The following is a 20,432-nucleotide window of genomic DNA, read 5'->3' as shown; positions in this document are numbered from 1 at the left end:
AAAGAAATAAGGCGTGTATGCGTATATAAACTTGATTTTTTTTAGTAAACATACATTATTTGCATTTATCTGATTTCATCAATTTAGAATTATTTTATTGTCGTGACTTAAATGGCGCTTACAAATTGTAATCTTTATACGGGGTACAGTAAAGAAAGTCTTCTTTATTAAATTGTTTGGCTCGAGTCAATTCTAATTTCATTTTAATTTTTGTCCGTGTTGTGAGCAATATTTAGTGATCCACAAAAATTTTTATTCTTGTATACTACGGCAGTATCAAAATAAAAGCTCACTTGTCTAGGTTGACCTTCTCGTATCTGCAACCTCGCGCTCGGTTGGTCATCTCTTATTATTGGTGTTATTGGGCGGGCGCTCTTTAACCGTTAGAGGGGGCCTTGTACCATGTGGTCGGCCATTCACCTGGTCCATGGATTGACTGTGTCTTATATAAAACAGGGTTGTTCAACTTATCGGCCATACGATTATTAGTGATCAGTCGAAAGTTGCATTTGTTATATGTACGTGTAGGTCCGTACATATTTTTATAATTTGTGGATCACTTTGCTACAAACCTCTAACACATGGGTTATGTTGAAACAGACATGTAAATCCCCCCTGTTTTCTTACGTTTCCAGTCTGCTGGTTAGCTCAGTCAATCGCTTGGATGGATTATATTATTATTGTAGCATAGTTTGCTATAACCATTCCCTCGCACCGGTCCGTTTGTTCATATATTACATTGAAACAATTTTTTCAATATTTTAATATTTTCGTGCGTTTGCTTGCTGAAGACTTTCTTGACTTACATCAGATTTTATTTTGATATTGGTGTTATGTTTCATTTCGCATTTACTTAATCTAGGAAGAATATTTTTGTTGATATATCATCTCATGTCATAGAGATCTCTGAGAGCATCTTTGCCTCGTTTCTCATTAGTGCGAAGTACTAGAACCTACAATTTCCTATTAGATCTGGTATGTTCTGCGCTTATTTTCATAGTTTTCTGCACCTTCGCGCTGCTATGTTGCTTCCAGGCATTTTAGCTGGAGCTTTGTCTTTCATATTTTCTCATCATTTTCATATATACCATGCTATATATTTACAATATGCCATAATTTTCATTTGAAAATTTACAATAAAGTCACGGCCTTATCCCACATAATTTTGTTTTGTTTTTGCTATATTACTTGGTACATTCACCTTTGTCTTAGAACCGATGAACTCCCTTATGCAGTCAGACCCGTACTGTAGACAGCCTCCAAAAAATATAACCTGCTTACTATGGTCACACGTCATCTGTCTTGAGAAAATATATGTTTTCACAAATACCGGCATTTTTCAGTCCCCAAGGGAGGTTCTGCAGCCGGTTTTGACTGTATATATATATATATATATATAAATACCCTAGCACCCACCCATAAATTAAATCCGTTTACTTGATGCGCCCTAGAAAAAATGATACTGACACTTTTATTTCTTAGTTTTATAATTGTTTACCAATAGTTTGATGATTCTTTCATAAAAAATAATGGTATTATGAATTCTTTGCAAACGTTTTGGATAAAGGCCGCCACTTTGAAATTTGTCTCTACTTGAGCTTGAGGAAATACCATAAATTACACAAAATTTATAATAAAAAAACGGCACGGTAAAAGTTCTGAAAAAATTGCAACAAAGTGCGAAGCATGGTCGACTGTAAGTATATACCAAGCAAATGCTATTTTTAAACATTACTATTAGGGGCCTAATACCTTAAAAACAACTTTATCACTATAATTGGAGTATTTTTCTTTAAAACAATAACCATCATAATTAACTACACCCGGTCTAAAATAACATGTTAAATAGTAGGTACTTTTCGATTAGTAACTAATAATACAGTTGTTAGAATACGCGGGATCTCTACAAAATATGCACTTCAATTGAAACAAAAGCGTTTAATAGCGCGTAACATGTTTCAACTGATATTTTCTTTACTGATAAGTTTTGTGCATTTATCTTCTTGAAAAATGATATAATGTTATTTTTGGAAATAAAATGAAACGACTTTAGGGCGCTTTAAATACTTATTTTGATCCACTCTGCATTAAGGTATTCGTGTTTTAATCGTACAACAACATTAAGCTTAAACATGTATATATCATGTATATAAATCACATACATGCAATCAGATCAGTTAAAATCATCTTTTAAATAAGCTTTCACAGTAACAGCTTTTAACGGGAAAAAGTGTATTTTACATTACTTCATTTTGATTTGTTGGGTTAAACGTCGCATCGACACAGTTATAGGTCATATACAAGTAGCGACTTCCCAGCTTTTTGTAATGAAGCCCCTTTGAGCATTTTTCAGACAAGACCGGGCCCCTGGGATAGAACAACGACCTGACCAAATAAATCCCTAGACTTTGCCCTTAAATTCGCATATGAGTAGAATTAATATCATTTTTCATGGTATTTCCGTTGTTCAGATGAGCATTTGGGCCTAGATACGGTTCCGTTGTTTTGCCGAAATGTAGATTAAGAGCTTTCCCATTTAATACAGGACATGATTATCGAGGAAGACGAATATTTTCTGAGAGCCTCCATTTTGCTACTGCAAGGAGGGCGATTGGTGTCAAAAGAAACTTTGTACAAAGAACTACGAAAGGCCGGGGGATACCTTGATGTTCAAACATGCACACGAACAACACGAAAGAAACATGGGATTTAGCCATGCTTATAACGGTGTCACTGACGGTTTTTAAACAGTCACTTAACGACGATGAGAAAAATTACTTATAATCTATAAAGTCTATGAAGGATGAGATTTACAATGAAATTTAAATAGAAACCAGCTTTAATTTAGACCTCTCTGGCCATGCCAAGTGACAAAATACTATTCACGAACCTGTCTGCCTTTACGCGACTAGACCAGATGGCTCCCATGCTGGTTCCTTAACCACAGTTAAGCCTCGAATTTTTTGACAATTTATGCTGGCAGTTCCAGATACTACAGACATTACAAAACAATTTTGTATATAACATGCCTTGTTAACAAAGGGGTCCCACCTCACACTTAGATCTCTTAGATTGTCACTTTACCAAACTAGAGCTATCACTAAAGGTGATGAATGTACCCCACGCCCCCCGCATGCACTGACACAGTACATTGCAATTTGACGCACACAAGATTGCATAATTATGTGGACTGTATGTATATAGACTGTATGTATACAATATAGTAACAAAAAACAAAGTCCCATAACTACGTAGAATATTTATCTAAAAGAACGTAACATGCACCATGCACAACTAGGGTTGGTAATGATCACTTGTGTGAAGTTTCATTAAATTGTGGGGCAGGGTTCGAAGATTAGGCGCGAAAAGATTGCTACAGAATATGTACATAGTATGTTAAAAAAACAAAGCCCCCAATCTGCAATTTTTGTTGTTAAAGAACCTAAGCCCCATGCACAGCACTTTTGTTACTTGTGTGAATTTTTCTTTAAATTTGTAAAAGGGGAGAGAAAAAAATGGTGCGCACCGGTTGTGTTTTTTTATTAGTATACAACAAAAAAACAAAGCTCGAAACTCTGATTTTTTTTTTTCTGAAAGAACCAACTTTTTCCCCCATGCACAATATGTTGTTATATCATTTGTTGAAGTTTCAAAAAATTGTGTCAAGGGGATGAGGAGGGGACAACCCTAAAACGTATACCCCACTTACAATTTTTTTGTCGGGGGGGGGTAACTTAAGAAATAAAACTTCCTTGTGTGGAATCAAAGAATCGTGTTCCTTTTTAATTGATCGATCAAAAATTTAATAGATTATAGGATTAAGTAAAAAATGATTGAACTGGGTGAAAAAATTGATTTAAAAATAGGGCCCGGTAAGTTGTTTTTTTTAAAATTTTTTTTGATTTTTATTTAAATGTAAAAGGGGAAAGTTAGGGGTAATTCCAAGGGGAAAAGTATTAAATTATGTTACGGGTTTTTTAGAACTGCAAAATGGTAAGACTTAGTTAATCAAAAAAAAAGTTTCTTTTTGTTTTAAGTCACGTTTAGCATATTTTAGTTTAGAGGTGAAGCACAATAGAATTTTTTTAAAAATTTGATTAAAATGTTTAGATGTTTCATATTAACGTTAAATTTCGAGCAATATAGCGTTATATACGAATCATGGTTAACATCACATAAACAACAAAGATGAATGTGTCTAAAAACGGAATTATTGAGGATTTTCTAACATCACAAAATAAAATCTTTTAAATCCGTTTATTAAGCTAAAAGCGCCATCAGTGTTGAAGATTTAATTAAAAAACTACCGTAAGATGTGAAAATAAGCAAAGGAAAGTTTATAAAAAAATAATGTCCATTCTTTTGTTAGATGTTTTTAGTAAAACACAAGAATATGAAAAGGTCATCATTTGAAAAACATTTTTGCTATGTAATTGTCTTTGCAATGCAAAAAGGTCTTATTTCTTCTTTTTAAATAATACACATTCGTTTTTCATTATTTGATACATGTTTCTGTTGATCATGTTACGCTTTGTAGATAAACCAGTTATCACAAAAGGAATTTGCAGTAATCCAAAAGAAATTATTGATAAATGATAAGTGTTTAACCTTTAGCCTGATGACGGCAAGTGATTCTGCCTTTGCGACCAGTGCAGACCAGGATCCATGAAGGCTGAACATGGACTAAACTGTTCGCTGTTCAGTCAGTAAATTTTCAGTGAACACCCAGTCAAATAATAAATGACTTTTCCCCAATTGAAATGATGGACCAGTCTATTTTAGAAATTTAGCAGGGTAAAAGTTGAAGTGTTAATATCAATGAGGCATACTTATTTTCTTGTAACCAACACAACTATTGGTAATATGCCGAGGTTCAAGATTTTAAACGTGGTCCCAGGTGCACTTCAATGCATCTTTTAAGCACGAGTGTGCACCTGTGTGGAACCACCGACTTTCATTACGCCAGCTTGATGGCATCCTCACATGAAAGATTTCTACATCTCAAGCCAGATTTCGATTCAACAGCATGAGAAGCAAGTGAGTGAAAGTCAGCGACCGTAACCACTCGGCAACGGAGATCCGTATTTAAGAATTACTGATGTTGCAAGTTGAAAACAGTGGTGGAGAAACAAACAGGAAAACTTCTGCACTACAGGATGGCAATAATGAAAAGTCATTTTTCTCACACGTTTAATTGCACTAATTATAAATTTACAGAGACAAGTATAGGAAAGTTGATTATAGTTGAATGGGAGGCGTCCGGGAAAGAAGTTATGAAAAAAAAAAAACAGACTAAAAACGTTCATCAAGAAAAAATCAAATGCAGAACCGATTATAAATCTCGGCAAATACAGAAGGAAAGCACTTCTAGAATTCAAAGAAGAAAACGGTTAGTTTGTTTATGAAGAATTTTAACAACTTTGTTTTAAACCACAAAAGCAAATTAAGCTTTAAGCTTTTAGGGGGACGAGTGGCGGCGTCGGCGTCGCCGTTGGTTAAAGTTTTTTATAAAGTCAAATATCTCTGTTACTATCAAAGCTATTGACTTGAAACTTAAAATACTTATTTACTATTAAAGTCTACACCAGGAGAAATAATCCCCAAAACTCTGATTTAAATTGTGACAGAATTATGCCCCTTTTTAACTTAGAATTTTTGGATAATGTTTTTGATAAAGTCAAATATCTCTGTTACTATCAGAGCTATTGACTTGAAACTTAAAATAGTTATTTATAATCAAAGTCTACACCAGGAAAAACAATCTCCATAACTGTGATTTGCATTTTGACAGAATTATGCCCCTTTTTAGACATTTTTGTTAAAATTTTTGATAGTCAAATATTACTGTTACTATCAAAACTATTGACTTGAAACTTAGAATACTTTTTACCATTATAGTCTACACCAGGAGAAACAAAACCCATAACTCTGATTTGAATTTTGACAGAACACCCCTTTTTAACTTAGAAATTTTTGTTAAAATTTTTGATAAAGTCAAATATCTCTGTTACTATTAAAGCTTTTGACTTGAAACTTAAAATAGTTATTTACTGTCAAAGTCTACACCAGGAGAAATAATCCCCAGTACTCTGATTTGAATTTTGACAGACTTATGTCCCTTTTTAACTTGGATTTTTTTTACCTGGCAAAGCTCTAATTTAGAGCCAAGCACTAGAAGAGTCGACGCGCTGTCTTACGGACAGCTCTTGTATTGATTCAATTAACTTTAGATTCCAACAAGACAAACACAGCAAAATCAGTGTGTGAATAGGTAATTTATCTGTAATTATGTACATCAGTTGAATGTGAATAGAAAGAGGTGTCCGGAAGATAATTAAAGAGTATAATATGGATAATTGATGCACTTCTTCTATAACTGTATACAATTATTAGAGTTTATTCCCTAATTATTAAAATTAATCAGACTGAAAAGTGAACGTTGCCAAAATTACTGCATATGTCATACAACAAAATGTGTTTAGAAAATATTAAAATAACTTTATGTATTAATTGCCCTGTTGAAAATTGGATGAAGGGGTTTTTGTCCTTGTGAAAGAAAACCCGAAGGGGTTTTTGTCCTCCTTGTAAAAAATGCGAAGGGGGTTTTGTCCTCAGGGGATTTTTGAATTTTCTTAAATAGCTTTTCACCAACCTGTTCAAATAAAAGGAAACATGGACGAGTGTCATCTAATATGAAAATCCAAACTCGGCTACAAGTTTTTTGTTTCAGAGTCCACTCGTTTACGCTAAAAGTGCAACCGCGCATCTGAAGTGAATAAATTTGAGGATGTTAAGACGTGGGACATTTTCGCAAATTCAATAAATTAACCTTTTAAAAGACCGGAAAAGACTAGTTTACGACACAGATATTTGTAGGAGTATTGTCTTGACATATACATCTTAAAAAATCCAAACTAAGAGCCTTCCATAGATTCCAGGGCCAGATTTATGAACTTGCTAAGCAGGGATACCGTTTTTCTTAATGCTAAGACAGGGGAATGGTTTTGATGTGCAAACTTATTCAGTCAATCTCTTTTCAGTATAATTTCAAAAACAGAATAATAACTATCTTACACTGTAGAAACAAAGTGCGATCTTAACTCAGTACTGTGCTTACTACTAAATTAATTTAATGTTATATTTAGACATTAAACACATTGTCATGGCCTTATATATGTCACTGTTCGACGCTTGTTATTTCTCATTTTCTTCATGCAAAGTATGTATAATTATCATCATGGAAATACAAAAGAATACAGTTATTTTGTGGCGCGTCTTTAAAGAGGCACCACAAAATAACTGTATTCTTTTGTATTTCTATTATGGTAATTATACATGATTTGCATGAAAAAATATGGGATATACAAGAACTTAGTTTCAAAATGACAGTGACATACATTAGGTCAAGACAGTGTGTTTAAAGTCTTAACATTTTATCGAATTAATGTAGTAATTTGTACATAAATCAGTGTATTTAGTTAAATTTCAATCACATTTTGTTTCTACAATGTAAGACAGTTATTCATCTATATTCTTAAAACTATACTGAACAGCGATTGACTGAATAAATTTGCAGATGAATTTGTCAAAACACATTTATTCAGAAAGGACCTTAATTGTCCACCTGAAAACTTGAAGTATAGATGTATATCCCCTGTATTATCAGAATGATTTTCATGAAGTTTTTGTGGACAAAAAAGTAGGTCACTAGGTCGTGGTGGGTCTTTAACTGTGTATTTGGAGAAAAACGGCTCTACCGCATTCACATTACTGACAATGAAGTACGCGAGCATTTCATAATAGATCATCGTGAACGCTTTATACAATATAAGAATAACTTTCTGAAAACGAAGTTGTTTAGACAGACGATATGACCGAAGGAAAGACACAAACATTGAGTCAATTTATCGGTCTGTTGTGATGATTAAATTTGAACACAATGGGTACAGAGTATCGAGATGTGAATGTGTTGAACATTTCAAGGTGATGCTTTTTGTAGTAAACATATATATTCATGCATATGTTTGTTGCGTTTTCATATCTCGTCAGTGTATAATGTAATCTATGATATAATCTATGATGTAAATTCCTAGTTTCATTTCAAATTTAAGATGTGAATTTCTTGCGCAATCAATGGATATCCGGCGACTTTTGGACTGTAACAAATATCTGCGCGGTGTCAGAGACAAAGATGGTAAAAGTAACAAATTTACCAAAGAATGCAAGCAGAAGAGATGTGAACAATTACTTTACAAGTGCAGATATGGTCAACTTGGAGCTTGATCTGGATGTCTTGGAGAAATACTTCTACCCTGCAAAAGGATTTTGTGTGTTGAACTTTTCATCTGCGGCTGGTATGCTTTTTTTTCTTTCTTTTTTTTTTATTATTCTTTAATTTAAATATGTATTAATTAAAGCAATTTGATTAGTTTAGCCGAGACGTTCTTACATTGATGAACCTCTTTTATCGTTACTGTAGTTATGCGCGTATCTCAGTGTTGCATCAATGCCGAAATCGATGACAATAAAACTTTTTTAAATGATAGCGATATTTTTAATAACTTTCTTATTTCTGAACGAAACTTAATGTGTGATCGCTCATATTCATAGTTAGGTAATTTCCTATCTGAAGATTATGTTTTCAGTGCAAGCTTTGTGGTTTCACTGTCCGTCTTACTGACCTCAATGGCAATCTTAATGTTGACGTACTGTGTATTTTTTGATATTTTAAATAATTTATAATATTACAGACGCAAAACGTGCCTGTACTGGGTACAATGACTTCAAGGAGTTCAGGAAGTGTCAGCCTGCTTTAGAACCATATTACGAGGAGTTAGAAACTCTGGCTGAATTATCTTCAGGGAAAATTGAAGAAATTAAACCAATCACAGTTGACAATATTGATAATATGAAGATAAAGTTCATGAAAGATTTCTGCAAAGCCAACATTGAACAAAAGTTTAAATCAGCTTGCGCTAGCATCTTTTGAGCTAAAGAAGGAAGAAATAAAGTAGGATTGAAGTTCGACTGGAAACACAATGATCTGAGGCAGGAACATAGCAGAGCATGGGAGAAGAATGTTAGACAGCTGTTGCAAAATATACTGGATGATATAGTTATTGTTAGAAAGAACCTTTCGGCAGATGCCTGGGATAAGGTACAAGAAGTTCTCATACGCTTTCCGTTGGATTCTGTCTTGATCGATGAAGAAGCAGATGAATACAGACTGACTATCGTTGGACATAAAAAGGACAACGCTTTTGCGAAACTCGAAAAAGATATTGACGCGATACAACCTCCTAAACCTATTGTAAAGGCAAATGTTACGGTCAGCAACAAAATCAAACTTGCTGCATTTGCTGACCTCCAGATGGGTGAAACCGTTGGAGGAGTAACTGTAGATTGCCAAGTCAACAAAGGAGTTATTAGAATACATGGCGACAAAGACACTGTAGATAAAGCAAAAATTGAAGTCTTAGAAATTTTAAATCAGATAGTTTTACAGTCGTCTAGTTTCAGTTCAAAAGAAGTTGCAAATATACTGATCACTCCGCTAATGCGTGATAAGATAGAATCATACAAAGATGTTCAAGGGGAGAGGTGTGGTTACATGATCGAAAATGATACACTCTATGTTTTCTCGACAAGTGAAGCAAATCTAAAACAAATTGAAAAGACTATAAAGGCGCTCATAATCGAAGAGGATAAGACGCTACAAGGAAAGGTAGAAAACGAAAGCACTTTCAAGGCAAAAATCAAAGAAATTGAAGACATATACAGACCCTACGTAAAAGTGACTTCCAAAATATCAAAAGAAAATGTAGTGATACATATTGTGTGTGGTAAAGATTATTACGGTCCTGTATGTGGCGACATTAGTGAAAAAGTTGAAACCTTACTTGTCACAAAAGAAGAAATCCGTATTTCTCCGCATATCGTAAAATATATTCAAAAAAAGTCCATTAAAAATATTCAAAATAGTATGGAACAAATTGGACTGCCAAAATATGTTTTTGAGAGCGATGCCGAAAAAACTGTTCTACATGCCAAAAGAAACGCAAGCGTCAGACAGCAAGTTGTAAGTATTGTTCAGACAGAAGCTAAGAAAGTTCAAGTTTCGTGGAGACAATTAGAAGAAGAAGGAATCCATGACTATTTTGCTGATGGTGAGGGATACAAGTTCCTTCTTAATGAAATTCCGAAACATCAGTGTGAATTTCGAATAGCGACTCAGTATGAAATGAAAAACGAAGATATGCATTGTATTGTTATTCTGGAAACGGGACAAGCGCTTTTTGTTCGAGCAGGAACACTTGAAAACCCAAACCTCCAAGTTGATGTTATTGTTAATGTAGCAAATAAAGAGTTAGAACATAGAGGTGGTCTTGCTGCAGCTCTTGTAAAAGCAGGTAAGAACTGAAAGCATCGGTTCTGCTATACACTCAAATGCCTTGGCATCATTATTTGTTATACTAAAATGTAAACATAATGTCACATTGAACAAGTATTTCTATTTAGCTTGGAAAATACTGACAATAGCTGATATGCCGGTTATATTAAATAGTTTTAACACATGTCATACAAACAAGGTTGGAGCAAAACTTTTCTTATTGATTACTTCAAATATTAAAGCTAACTGGTGATTAAATTCTTAGTAAATTCTGAGAATGATCAGAAATGAAAATGCTAACTTATCTTTAAACGAAGGTGGAAAGTCTATTCAAGACGACTGCACCGATTACATCAATAAGAATGGTGAATTACAGCCTGGAGATATCTACGTTGGTACTGCTGGCAAATTACCTTGCCAAAGAGTTATCCATGCTGTTGGACCTGAATGGAAAGGTGGAAATAGTAACGAAGATGACATCTTACAAACTGTGGTTGAAAATATTCTTGAATCGATGAACAAAAACAAAGAATTTATCTTACGTTCGGTGGCTTTACCATTAATTAGCGTCAGTGTGTTTGGATTTCCACGGTCAAGGTCGGCAAAAGTAAGGTAGTCATTTATGCAATTTTAAAAGACTATATACATCAATATATACCTTAAGAAAGTCTTGCTGGTTACTGACCCCTGATTTTTAAAGACGTGCCATGTTAATTTTTCACTTAAATACAATTATTAGTTATTGATTTAAATGTGGAAAGTCTTTGTCAAATACAGGAATGGCTAGTGTATAAATAGCTACATTTACAATTAATATCGTGTGTAAAAATATAAATATGTTACAAACTGGAAGTTGTTTAATGGCATCGCACAGTCATACTGTGTTTACCTATACAAATATATTGTGTTATATTTTAAACATTAGGCCTCACCGGATTAAAAAGTTGTTCATCGGATTCGCCGCTCGAATATTTTCAGAAACACAAAAAAAGAAAAATATTTTTTTTTTGTTTTTGGCTTACGCTCGTCCCATTGAAAAAAAAAATCAAGCCAAAATTTTTTGGTGCGCTACTTGTTACGGAAGTTAAGGTGTATAAATGCTTATAATTCCATTCCCAGATTGTTCTAAAACGGATTTTAATCAAAATAAATACATACTACGCACACATAACACTTAAACTTAGTTGCACTAAAGTTATTTCCCCTTTATGCAGTTACGCCATTTTCTTCAAATGTTTACCAACTTGAGTTGCTACAAAAATCGATTAATTTCATTGAAAAAAAAAACATACAAATTTATTTGGTAACATCAGTCTACATTATTTTGATAAGGGTAAATACATGTCACTTATCTGTTATCTGTTTTCTGTTTTTCCTGTCCAGATGATCAGCATTTGTATACGAAACTGGGTGGGGTAAGGAATTTACATTATTTCAGACCAATCATCGAGTAGACACGTTATTGCACGTTAATCTCCATTTCTGACATTAATTGAGACTTTGTTTCAACAAATTTATATGTTAAGAAAGTTTCAAGTTAGAAAAAGAGCTTTCCATAAGACAGCATGCTCGACTTCTCTGAATTAGAGCTTTGCTAGTAAAAGGGACATGATAGCCAGAAGCTTTGAAAGTAACAGAGCTATTCGTCATTATATAAAGTCTGAACAAAAATATTCTAAGTTAAATAGGGGCATAACTCTGTCTAAATTCAGAGTTAATGGGATTGTTTCTCCTGTGTAAACTTTGACAGTAAATAATTATTCTAAGTTTCAAATCAGAAGCTTTAATAGATCAGGTAACATCTGCAGAGATATTTGACTTATCAAAAACCTTGTAAAGTCAGCAAAAATGCTACATTTTCATCGCAGTAAATATTCAAGTCACATATCTATGTGATAAGTATGGTTTAAGGTTATGCATTGTTGTTTATTACATATTTTCTAACAGCATTTTCAAAAGCATACATTATTTGATTACACTGTACTGTATGCCAATGTTATTACCTTTTTTCACGAGTTCGCTTTGTTGTGCGTCTGAAGGTCAGGTTTTCTCAATCCCTTGGGAATTATTTTTTAATGTAAAAGGGCTGTACATTCTATTCTAAGGTTTTTATCAGTCAGTCGAGAGCCAGATGAAGACGAATTTATTTCTCCGCTCTTCGTTCGCTCCTGATTTTCTCAAAAACCAAATTATTTTTTCGCTCGCCGCCTCAACTTTTTCAGAAAAAAATCCGATGAACAACTTTTCAATTTGATTGGGCCTTATACGCAGTACTGTGTACACACACAAATGAATTTGTTTTATGTTTGTCTGAATACTGTGTAGTACTTGAAATATAACTTTGAATACCCAACTGATTTTCTTTTGTTTCGAATTGATGAGGTTACAAAATTAAAGTCAGATATTTGATAACCTATAAATCATTGATGTTCCGCAGTATAAACAAAGGTACAATTTCCTTGGTAATTTGATATAAATTGTAATGTACGATATAATGTACATGAAGTATAATTAATTGTGTTATTTAATCTGTTTGTCAATTTTATGATGGGATGATATAGTTTTGTTGCAATCAAGTAAAAACGACTCTCATCCATAGAATGTTCTTCTTTTGGAAATATTCTTTTATTTAAGGTTATTTCCTTGTGTAATTTATTCTGACGTTGACAATTGATTGCAGACCGAATCTAGATATTCATTTTGTACATTTCAGATAATACTGGACACCATGAAAAACAAGTTAAAGTCCACTCCGAACGTACGAGAGATATATTTCTATGACCCGAACCCAGACATCGTTAGAACAATACAGAAACAAATGCATGATGTCTTCGGAGACAAATGTTTTCATTTGCCGGTGCGAAACATTGCTGTTGGAAAAGGTATAACTGCAACTTTGTTTAACAAATTTGTCATCCCATAATTATGTGCCATTAACTTAATAAGTATCAGACCCAACATCCGATGCGGCTATCAGATATTGGGCTTTAACCGGTGGATCGACACAAGCTTATTTCATACGGAAACTTTCCAGCTGTTCATGGTGGAGGAAAGCCCCAGATGCCGCTTCTGGCATTAATTTTTCAGGCATGAGTGGACACCGCGGTAGTATCACTGGACTGGATGATTTACTCCCGTGAAAGAATTATACACCCCTAATGAGGCTAGGGATCAAAAGCTGAGTGACAAAGAAACGAAGTTAATGACCCTAACCACAAAGGACCCTGATTTTCGGACGTAAATGAGCTTATCAGACTCATACTCATACTTACATTTCACATATCAAACAAACAATAGAGTGGTCTTAATTCTACTCTACGTGAATTTGCAAATAAATCACCATCTGATATTCATCTGGTATATCACTATTCATTTGCGATTTTAAGATTGAAAGTGTATCTTTGATTTTGCGTCCTCTTTCAATTAATATATATTATATTTTCAACTGCCTTCTTTTTCAGGATTTATCTGCGCTCGTCCAAAGCATGTCCGCTCTCTAAGTCGGATAGTTTTCATCGGATCTTCACCAAACTTGCTGACAATTTTTGTGGCATAATATCTCGGCCAGGTCCTATAACCAGCCAAATAGTCTAAGGCACTCTTGGATTATGACCCTTGAATTACTGGAAAAAGAGCGAATTTAGCCTTGTCCGCTCTCTAAGTTAGACAGTTTTCATCGCATCTTCACCAAATTTGCTGACAATGTTTGTTGGCATAATATCTCGATTAAGCTCAATAAACAGCTAAATCGTCCCAGGCATTCTTGGATTATGACCCTTGAATTACTCGAAAATCTGCGAATTAAGACTTATCCACTCTCTAAGTCAAACAGTTTGCATCCGATCTTCACCAAACTTGGTGACAATGTTTGTTGGCATAATATCTCGGCCAAGTAGAATAACCACCCAAATCACCCCCAGCACTTTTGCATTATGCCCCTTGAATTAGGCTACGTTCGATGACGGGTGTACTTGTGACAGTCTGTCACTTTTGTTGTCATTCACAAAATAAACGAAAGGTTAACAAGCATTAATAAATGGATATAAAATGAGTCTGTATTACGACTGTAATTATCAAAAAGTTATTCATTACATAATCTTTAATATTTTATTCATTACACCACAAAGTTAAGTTAAATTTCAGGGGTTTTGGAGCATTTCAATCTACGAGTACAAGATTCATTTTTAATGGACACTTGAGAATTGAACATATTGAATGCGGATGTGTTATTTCATCATGGTTGAAATTGAGTAGATATGAGCAATAAAAGCACTGTTGAACTATTATAAATAAAATACCAAAAGAATGGAATCTGTTAATAATTTAGCAAAAACAATAAATAATAAAAATGACACTGACTCAAGTCAACGAGAAAATATACGTAAGAAAACTTCCTTTTTATACGCCCGTTTGAAAAACGGGACGTATTATGGGAACGCCCCTGGCGGGCGGGCGGGATGGCGGGCGGGCGGGCGGCGTCCACAGACTTTGTCCGGAGCATATCTTCTACATGCACGAAGGAATTTTGATGAAACTTGGCACAGTTATTCACCATCATGAGACGGAGTGTCATGCGCAAAAACCAGGTCCCTAGGTCTAAGGTCAAGGTCACACTTAGAGGTCAAAGGTCAAATTCAAGAATGACTTTGTCCGGAGCATATCTTCTTCATGCATGGAGGGATTTTGATGAAAATTGGCACAATTGTTCATCATCATGAGACGGAGTGTCATGCGCAAGAACCAGGTCCCTAGGTCTAAGGTGAAGGTCACACTTAGAGGTCAAAGGATACAAGAAAGAAAACTTTGTCCGGAGCATATCTTCTTCATGGTTGGAGGGATTTTGATATAACTTGGCACAAATGTTCACCACCACGAGGCGGAGTGTCATGCGCAAGAACCAGGTCCCTAGGTCTAAGGTCAAGGTCACACTTAGAGGTCAAAGGATACAAGAATGAAAACCTTGTCCGGAGAATTTCTTCTTCATGCATAGAGGGATTTTGATATAACTTTGCACAAATGTTCACCACCACGAGGCGGAGTGTCGTGCGCAAGAACCAGGTCCCTAGGTCAAAGGTCAAGGTCACACTTAGAGGCCAAAGGTCAGATACAAGAATGACTTTGTCCGAAGCATTTCTTCTTCATGCATAGAGGGATTTTGATGTAACTTGGCACAATTATACACCATCATGAGAGAAAGTGTCATGCACAGTTCCTTTCTTTAGAATTACTTCCCTTTGTTGTTACTATAAATAGCTTATATTGTAACTTCTTCATTACTAGTCGTAGGGAAAAATCGAGACCACTTTTCTGTAGTACAACATGCATGCTACATCCAATTTTGAGGTGTATTTTGACCAATCTCTACCTGGTGAAGACTTTTGTGTGGACTTACATTTTTTTTTTTTTTTTTTTTTTTTTTTAAGATTAACTTGCCTTAGTTGTTACTATAAATAACTTATATTGTAACTTTTTTATAATTGACCATAGGGAAAAACCAAGACCACTTTTCTGTGGTACAACATAGATGTTACTTTCAAATTTTAGGTGTATTTTAAGGTCTCTCTACCTGGTAAGGAATTTTTTTTGTGGACTTAGGAAAACAAAAGACTTACAATGATTACTAAACAACCACAAAATTAAAATTCATTTGCAATACAGCAGCTAGAGTAAAGAAATTTGCTGTGACGGGCGTATATTGTGACATTCTGGCACTCTTGTTTATTATTTGAAATTGATAAATATGTGGATATAACATGGATGTTGCTGGCGTTACGTCCGCCATATTTATGAAGAAAGACAAAAGTGCAAAATATATCGACAGTCGTAAGTATTGTTCAGAATGCATGACAAATGGTTCAAGTTTGAAAAGCCTTTGCTATAAACATTTCTCAAAATTAGACTGTCGAAAACTTTTATGTAGTGAGTGAACAGATGTTAAAATGATAAAAAATGACTAATACTATCATTTGTTTTCCAGATTGAACCGTTGCAGTAGTTAAATAGTCCTTACTGATATATATGTAAAACAATTACACTTAAATACTTAATAATAAAACATAAATGTGGATTAATATACACAGGAGAAGCAACAAAACTCAACTCTGAGTGTATTCTCGAATGACATCGAACCTTCCCTCTCAGACAATGGAAAAAAAAAATATTGAATTTGAAACGCCGTGTGAGATCATTATTGGACTATTCAATGACATACTCATTTGTTTGAGATCATTTGTCTTTTGATGGTAAATTTTTACCTGCTTGTAGGAGAAACATGTTTGCATTGCATATTCATAACAATGCATATTAGTTCTTCAATGAAATGCTTTGTAACGCGAGCATAAAACTCACATGATAGATCCAGTATGTAATTTCCTGCTACAAAGTTCTTTTCCTTATCATAAGTATAAATTGATCATTTATAAAACGCTGAATATCAATGAAGGCGAAAAATATATTGTAAAATTTTCAGAGATGATTGCAAGGTCTGATCCGTCGATACACTTTAATCTTCAAAGAACTGGTATAAGAACGCCTCTCCCGGGCGGTACGAAGATCATCTTTAAATGGGGAGATCTTCAGACCACTGCGGTGATTACTTTTCTCGATTATCTTTATCCACTTTTTATAAAACATGAAGAAATATACAAAATTTCGCCTCATAAACTGTAAATATTAATTTGATATAAATTGCAAATATCTAATGATTCGATAAATGTCATTGATATAGCGGATAAACTGCTTTTGTCATTTTTGTAATCATATGCGATTTCAGCTTTGCGCCAATTCCAGAACCGTTTATATATTCGTAAAATTGCAATAACTTTATTTTTTAATAAGATATTTAAGTGTGAGTACTCATTTTCTTAGTTAGATAATTATGTATTGAATGACTGTAGTTACGATTTGATTAAAAGTTGTTTTCGACGTTTTTACTGCTGAAAATCATTAAAATGGAAAACTCGGTGCGGAAACATGTTTACTAGAATTTATATATATTAAATCATTTTTTCCGATGTTCATGCTTGTATAAACCCTGTCGAGTGACACACACACACACACACACACACACACACACACACACACACACATGCATGAACACCAGAAAAATGTTCAATCTTATAATAAATTTATTGCTAAAGTAGTCCTAAATGTGTTTTTGGCAATTATGATTTAGTATTGAATGAGTGATTGCTTAAGTTGTATCTATTTGTCGTGTAGGAACACGAATTTCAAGTTTCTAGCAATTGTTTTAAAACTTTTATGGTAGGTTGACTTCCATTGAAATGACCAGTTAACGTTAATTGTAATTTGAAAACAAAACAAAATCGTATTTTCCTTTTAAAATCCTTTAGGCGGACGTATTGGTAAATGCAACACCAACAGCCCCTACACCATCAGGAAAGATCAGTGACGACTTGAAATATGCTGCTGGAGTTGAGTTTGCTATGGAATCAGAATGTACTAAAGCGTTTAAGAAAGTATTTCCAAGTGGACACGTGCCTGATGGCATGATGGTGCAGACTAAAGCAGGAAGACTAGATTGCAGTGAAATATACCATATCAAAATTGACAACAACAAATCATCTGGATGCAGTGTAATTATTTTTAAGAAATAAAGTATTTTTAAATGCCAATAGTTATACTGTCGAGATAAAGAAACGCCTCATCAAAAGTTAACGTTATTTTCACGTTAAGTGGTATATAGGCAACAGTGGACGGTCTATAAGTCGATATAAAGTGAGAAATTGGCTTACAGAACGTAAATTATCTGCCACAGCCCTACCGGTGTCTAGTTCTTACGCTACGCCACCAACACCAACGTCTTATTTGGGCCCGCAACAATCGCCGTCAGCATTGCAAAACGTAATGTGTAGTGATGATGAACGTTTCAACTTGTTGAAAGCTGACGGACGTATCCGTGTCTACAGACGGCGTCGTGAACGCTGCGATAACAATTGCGTTCTGCAGCACAATCTTTATGTTGGGGGTGGAGTTATGGTCTAGGTAGCCATCAACCATAGGTTTAAGTCCCAACTGGTCGTGTGCCAATGTTATCTCACAGCCACGCGTTACATCGACCAGATATTACGTCCTGTGGCTGTTCTTATATTCCATCAAAGTCCAGGCTTGGTCTGTCACGTTTCATGTGTCAGTAGGAACTTTTTACAGACGAGCAACGAGCCTGGGATTACCATAGACGGCGGTTACGTCAACGTAAACCGCTGCCTGCCAATGTCTAGGAGTTCTACCTCCAGCAGCGCTCCATCAAGTATGGGTCAGACTCCTACGTATCTGCTACGTAACTGGTGCGGCTCCACCAGCGAAGTCTTGCTGCTGTGAATGCCAGTAGAGTAGGCCACGCGCACTCCTGATTTGTTAGTGAAATGTCTCTGACCAGTCTTTTGAAAATCAAGATTTGAAGCATAATGCCACCATGAAATGATGTCTTAATAATCATCAATTCTTTCAAATCATCGGATTTGCGAATGGAATTTTTCTTTCATATTTTTGAATCACAGCTAAAAAAATATTGTACAATGCGTTTGAATGAGGCGGGTTTTTTTCTCCTCAGTGTATTTTACTGATATATTTGCGTGAAAAGTTTTCATTGATGATTCCTATTCATGTATAATCTTTCCTGCTGATATTTTTTGTGTGTGCAAAGAGAATTATTGATGGACTTTCTTCGAGTTTGTATGATAAATATATAGGGAAGACGCAGTCAACATAATAATAAATAATTCGCTTTGAAATATTTAAGTGTTAAGCTTCAAAACATTAGAAAATCCGTAGAGAAATTTGAAGATTTTCATAAGTAATGCCAAATGATATTTCAGTCTCTTGCTGGCTACATTACGACTTGCCTTAAAGAAGCTGTGAGACAGAAAAGAAAGACAATTGCTTTTCCTACGATTGGTACTGAGGAATGCGATTACCCTGGAGACAAAGTTGCTCTCGCGTTCATACGAACAATTGGAGAATTCATGCAGCTGCATATAACATGTTCTCTGACTGAGATTACTATAGTCATCTGTAACACAGATATTGTTACCAAATCGGTAGGAAATACATTTCCTTGTCTTTCATATGTGTATATACATCCGCCGTTCGGTTTAACAATGTTTTGTCAAAGCTTCTATTTAACTGTTAAAGATTACACACGACGTTAAAGTGTTCGATACATGTAAGTAACACGCACTAGAAATGTCTACGAATACTATACATTGGTGTCTTCGGCTGTTCATGAGAAATAAACCTAGATGCGCAGTAGCCTATTATAAATTTGTTAGAAAATTCAACATGCCGCATTCGTATTTGTTTAAGTAACATGTCATTGAAGTTACCAGTCAACTAAACGGTTACAAATGATGCTTGCAGGCGTTCGAAGTAATATTGGAGCAGTTGTATAGCCAAAGGCCACATAGACTGCTTGCAGACATAGAAGACACTGTGGAGACGATGGATGGTGAGACCTTTTCAGATTACTTTTCATTTATTAAAACAGTCGCGTATATAAAGATCAGATTTCTTTTATATTTTAGTTTTACCAATATTCTATTTAACATATATGGATCAGTACAAAATGATCCACATTCTTAAGTACAAATCCAGTGAAAAGTATTTTTAAAAGTAAATTGATTGGTAAACTGGCAATTCAAACCAAAAAATATGTAATTTGAGTTTCCTAAATCATTTTGGATATATGTCATTTTCCTTGTATTTCACCAGTCTAGCTATATTTCTATACAGGTTTTCTTAGTAGGTTACAAGTATAATTTATTCCCTTTCAAAATCAGTTACGTGTTCCTACAAGAATTCTAAAAGTAGCCAGTAAAATTGCCAGATTGTAACTTGATAACCTAAAATATTCTAGGAAAGCAATATTGTATACAAGTTTATTAACATCTTCAAAAGGTTAATTCGTAGAGAACACACTTTTCACTGACTGATGATACATGTACAACATAGTGTCTTTGCTAAAGTGAATTGATGAAAATCACCCCCTTGGACTCTACATAGTGATCCTTCATCCCGTTGCCAA

The 20,432-nt window shown here is 34.6% G+C and overlaps 1 protein-coding gene across 2 annotated transcripts in view; it reads left to right on the top strand.

Moving 5' to 3' along the window:
- Positions 1-5,224: 5,224 nt before the first annotated feature.
- LOC128550357 (protein mono-ADP-ribosyltransferase PARP14-like) overlaps positions 5,225-20,432 on the top strand; it is a 47,085-nt gene continuing 31,877 nt past the window's right edge. The window contains exons 1-9 of one of the 2 annotated variants that reach the window (XM_053529280.1): positions 5,225-5,389; positions 8,112-8,354; positions 8,751-10,409; positions 10,708-10,997; positions 13,104-13,272; positions 16,860-16,978; positions 17,743-17,985; positions 19,228-19,449; positions 19,769-19,856. In XM_053529280.1, coding sequence (XP_053385255.1) covers positions 9,371-10,409; positions 10,708-10,997; positions 13,104-13,272; positions 16,860-16,978; positions 17,743-17,985; positions 19,228-19,449; positions 19,769-19,856 — 2,170 coding nt within the window. In that variant the 5' untranslated portion in view covers positions 5,225-5,389; positions 8,112-8,354; positions 8,751-9,370. Of the gene's footprint in view, positions 5,390-8,111; positions 8,355-8,750; positions 10,410-10,707; positions 11,003-13,103; positions 13,273-16,859; positions 16,979-17,742; positions 17,986-19,227; positions 19,450-19,768; positions 19,857-20,432 lie in introns of those variants that run through there. The other variant, XM_053529281.1, reaches the window with a different exon arrangement.

Source organism: Mercenaria mercenaria, chromosome 17 (assembly GCF_021730395.1).
Source record: "Mercenaria mercenaria strain notata chromosome 17, MADL_Memer_1, whole genome shotgun sequence".
NCBI lineage: Eukaryota > Metazoa > Mollusca > Bivalvia > Venerida > Veneridae > Mercenaria > Mercenaria mercenaria.
Note: the sequence above shows the minus strand (reverse complement) of the source record. Positions and strands in the feature narration are given on the sequence as shown.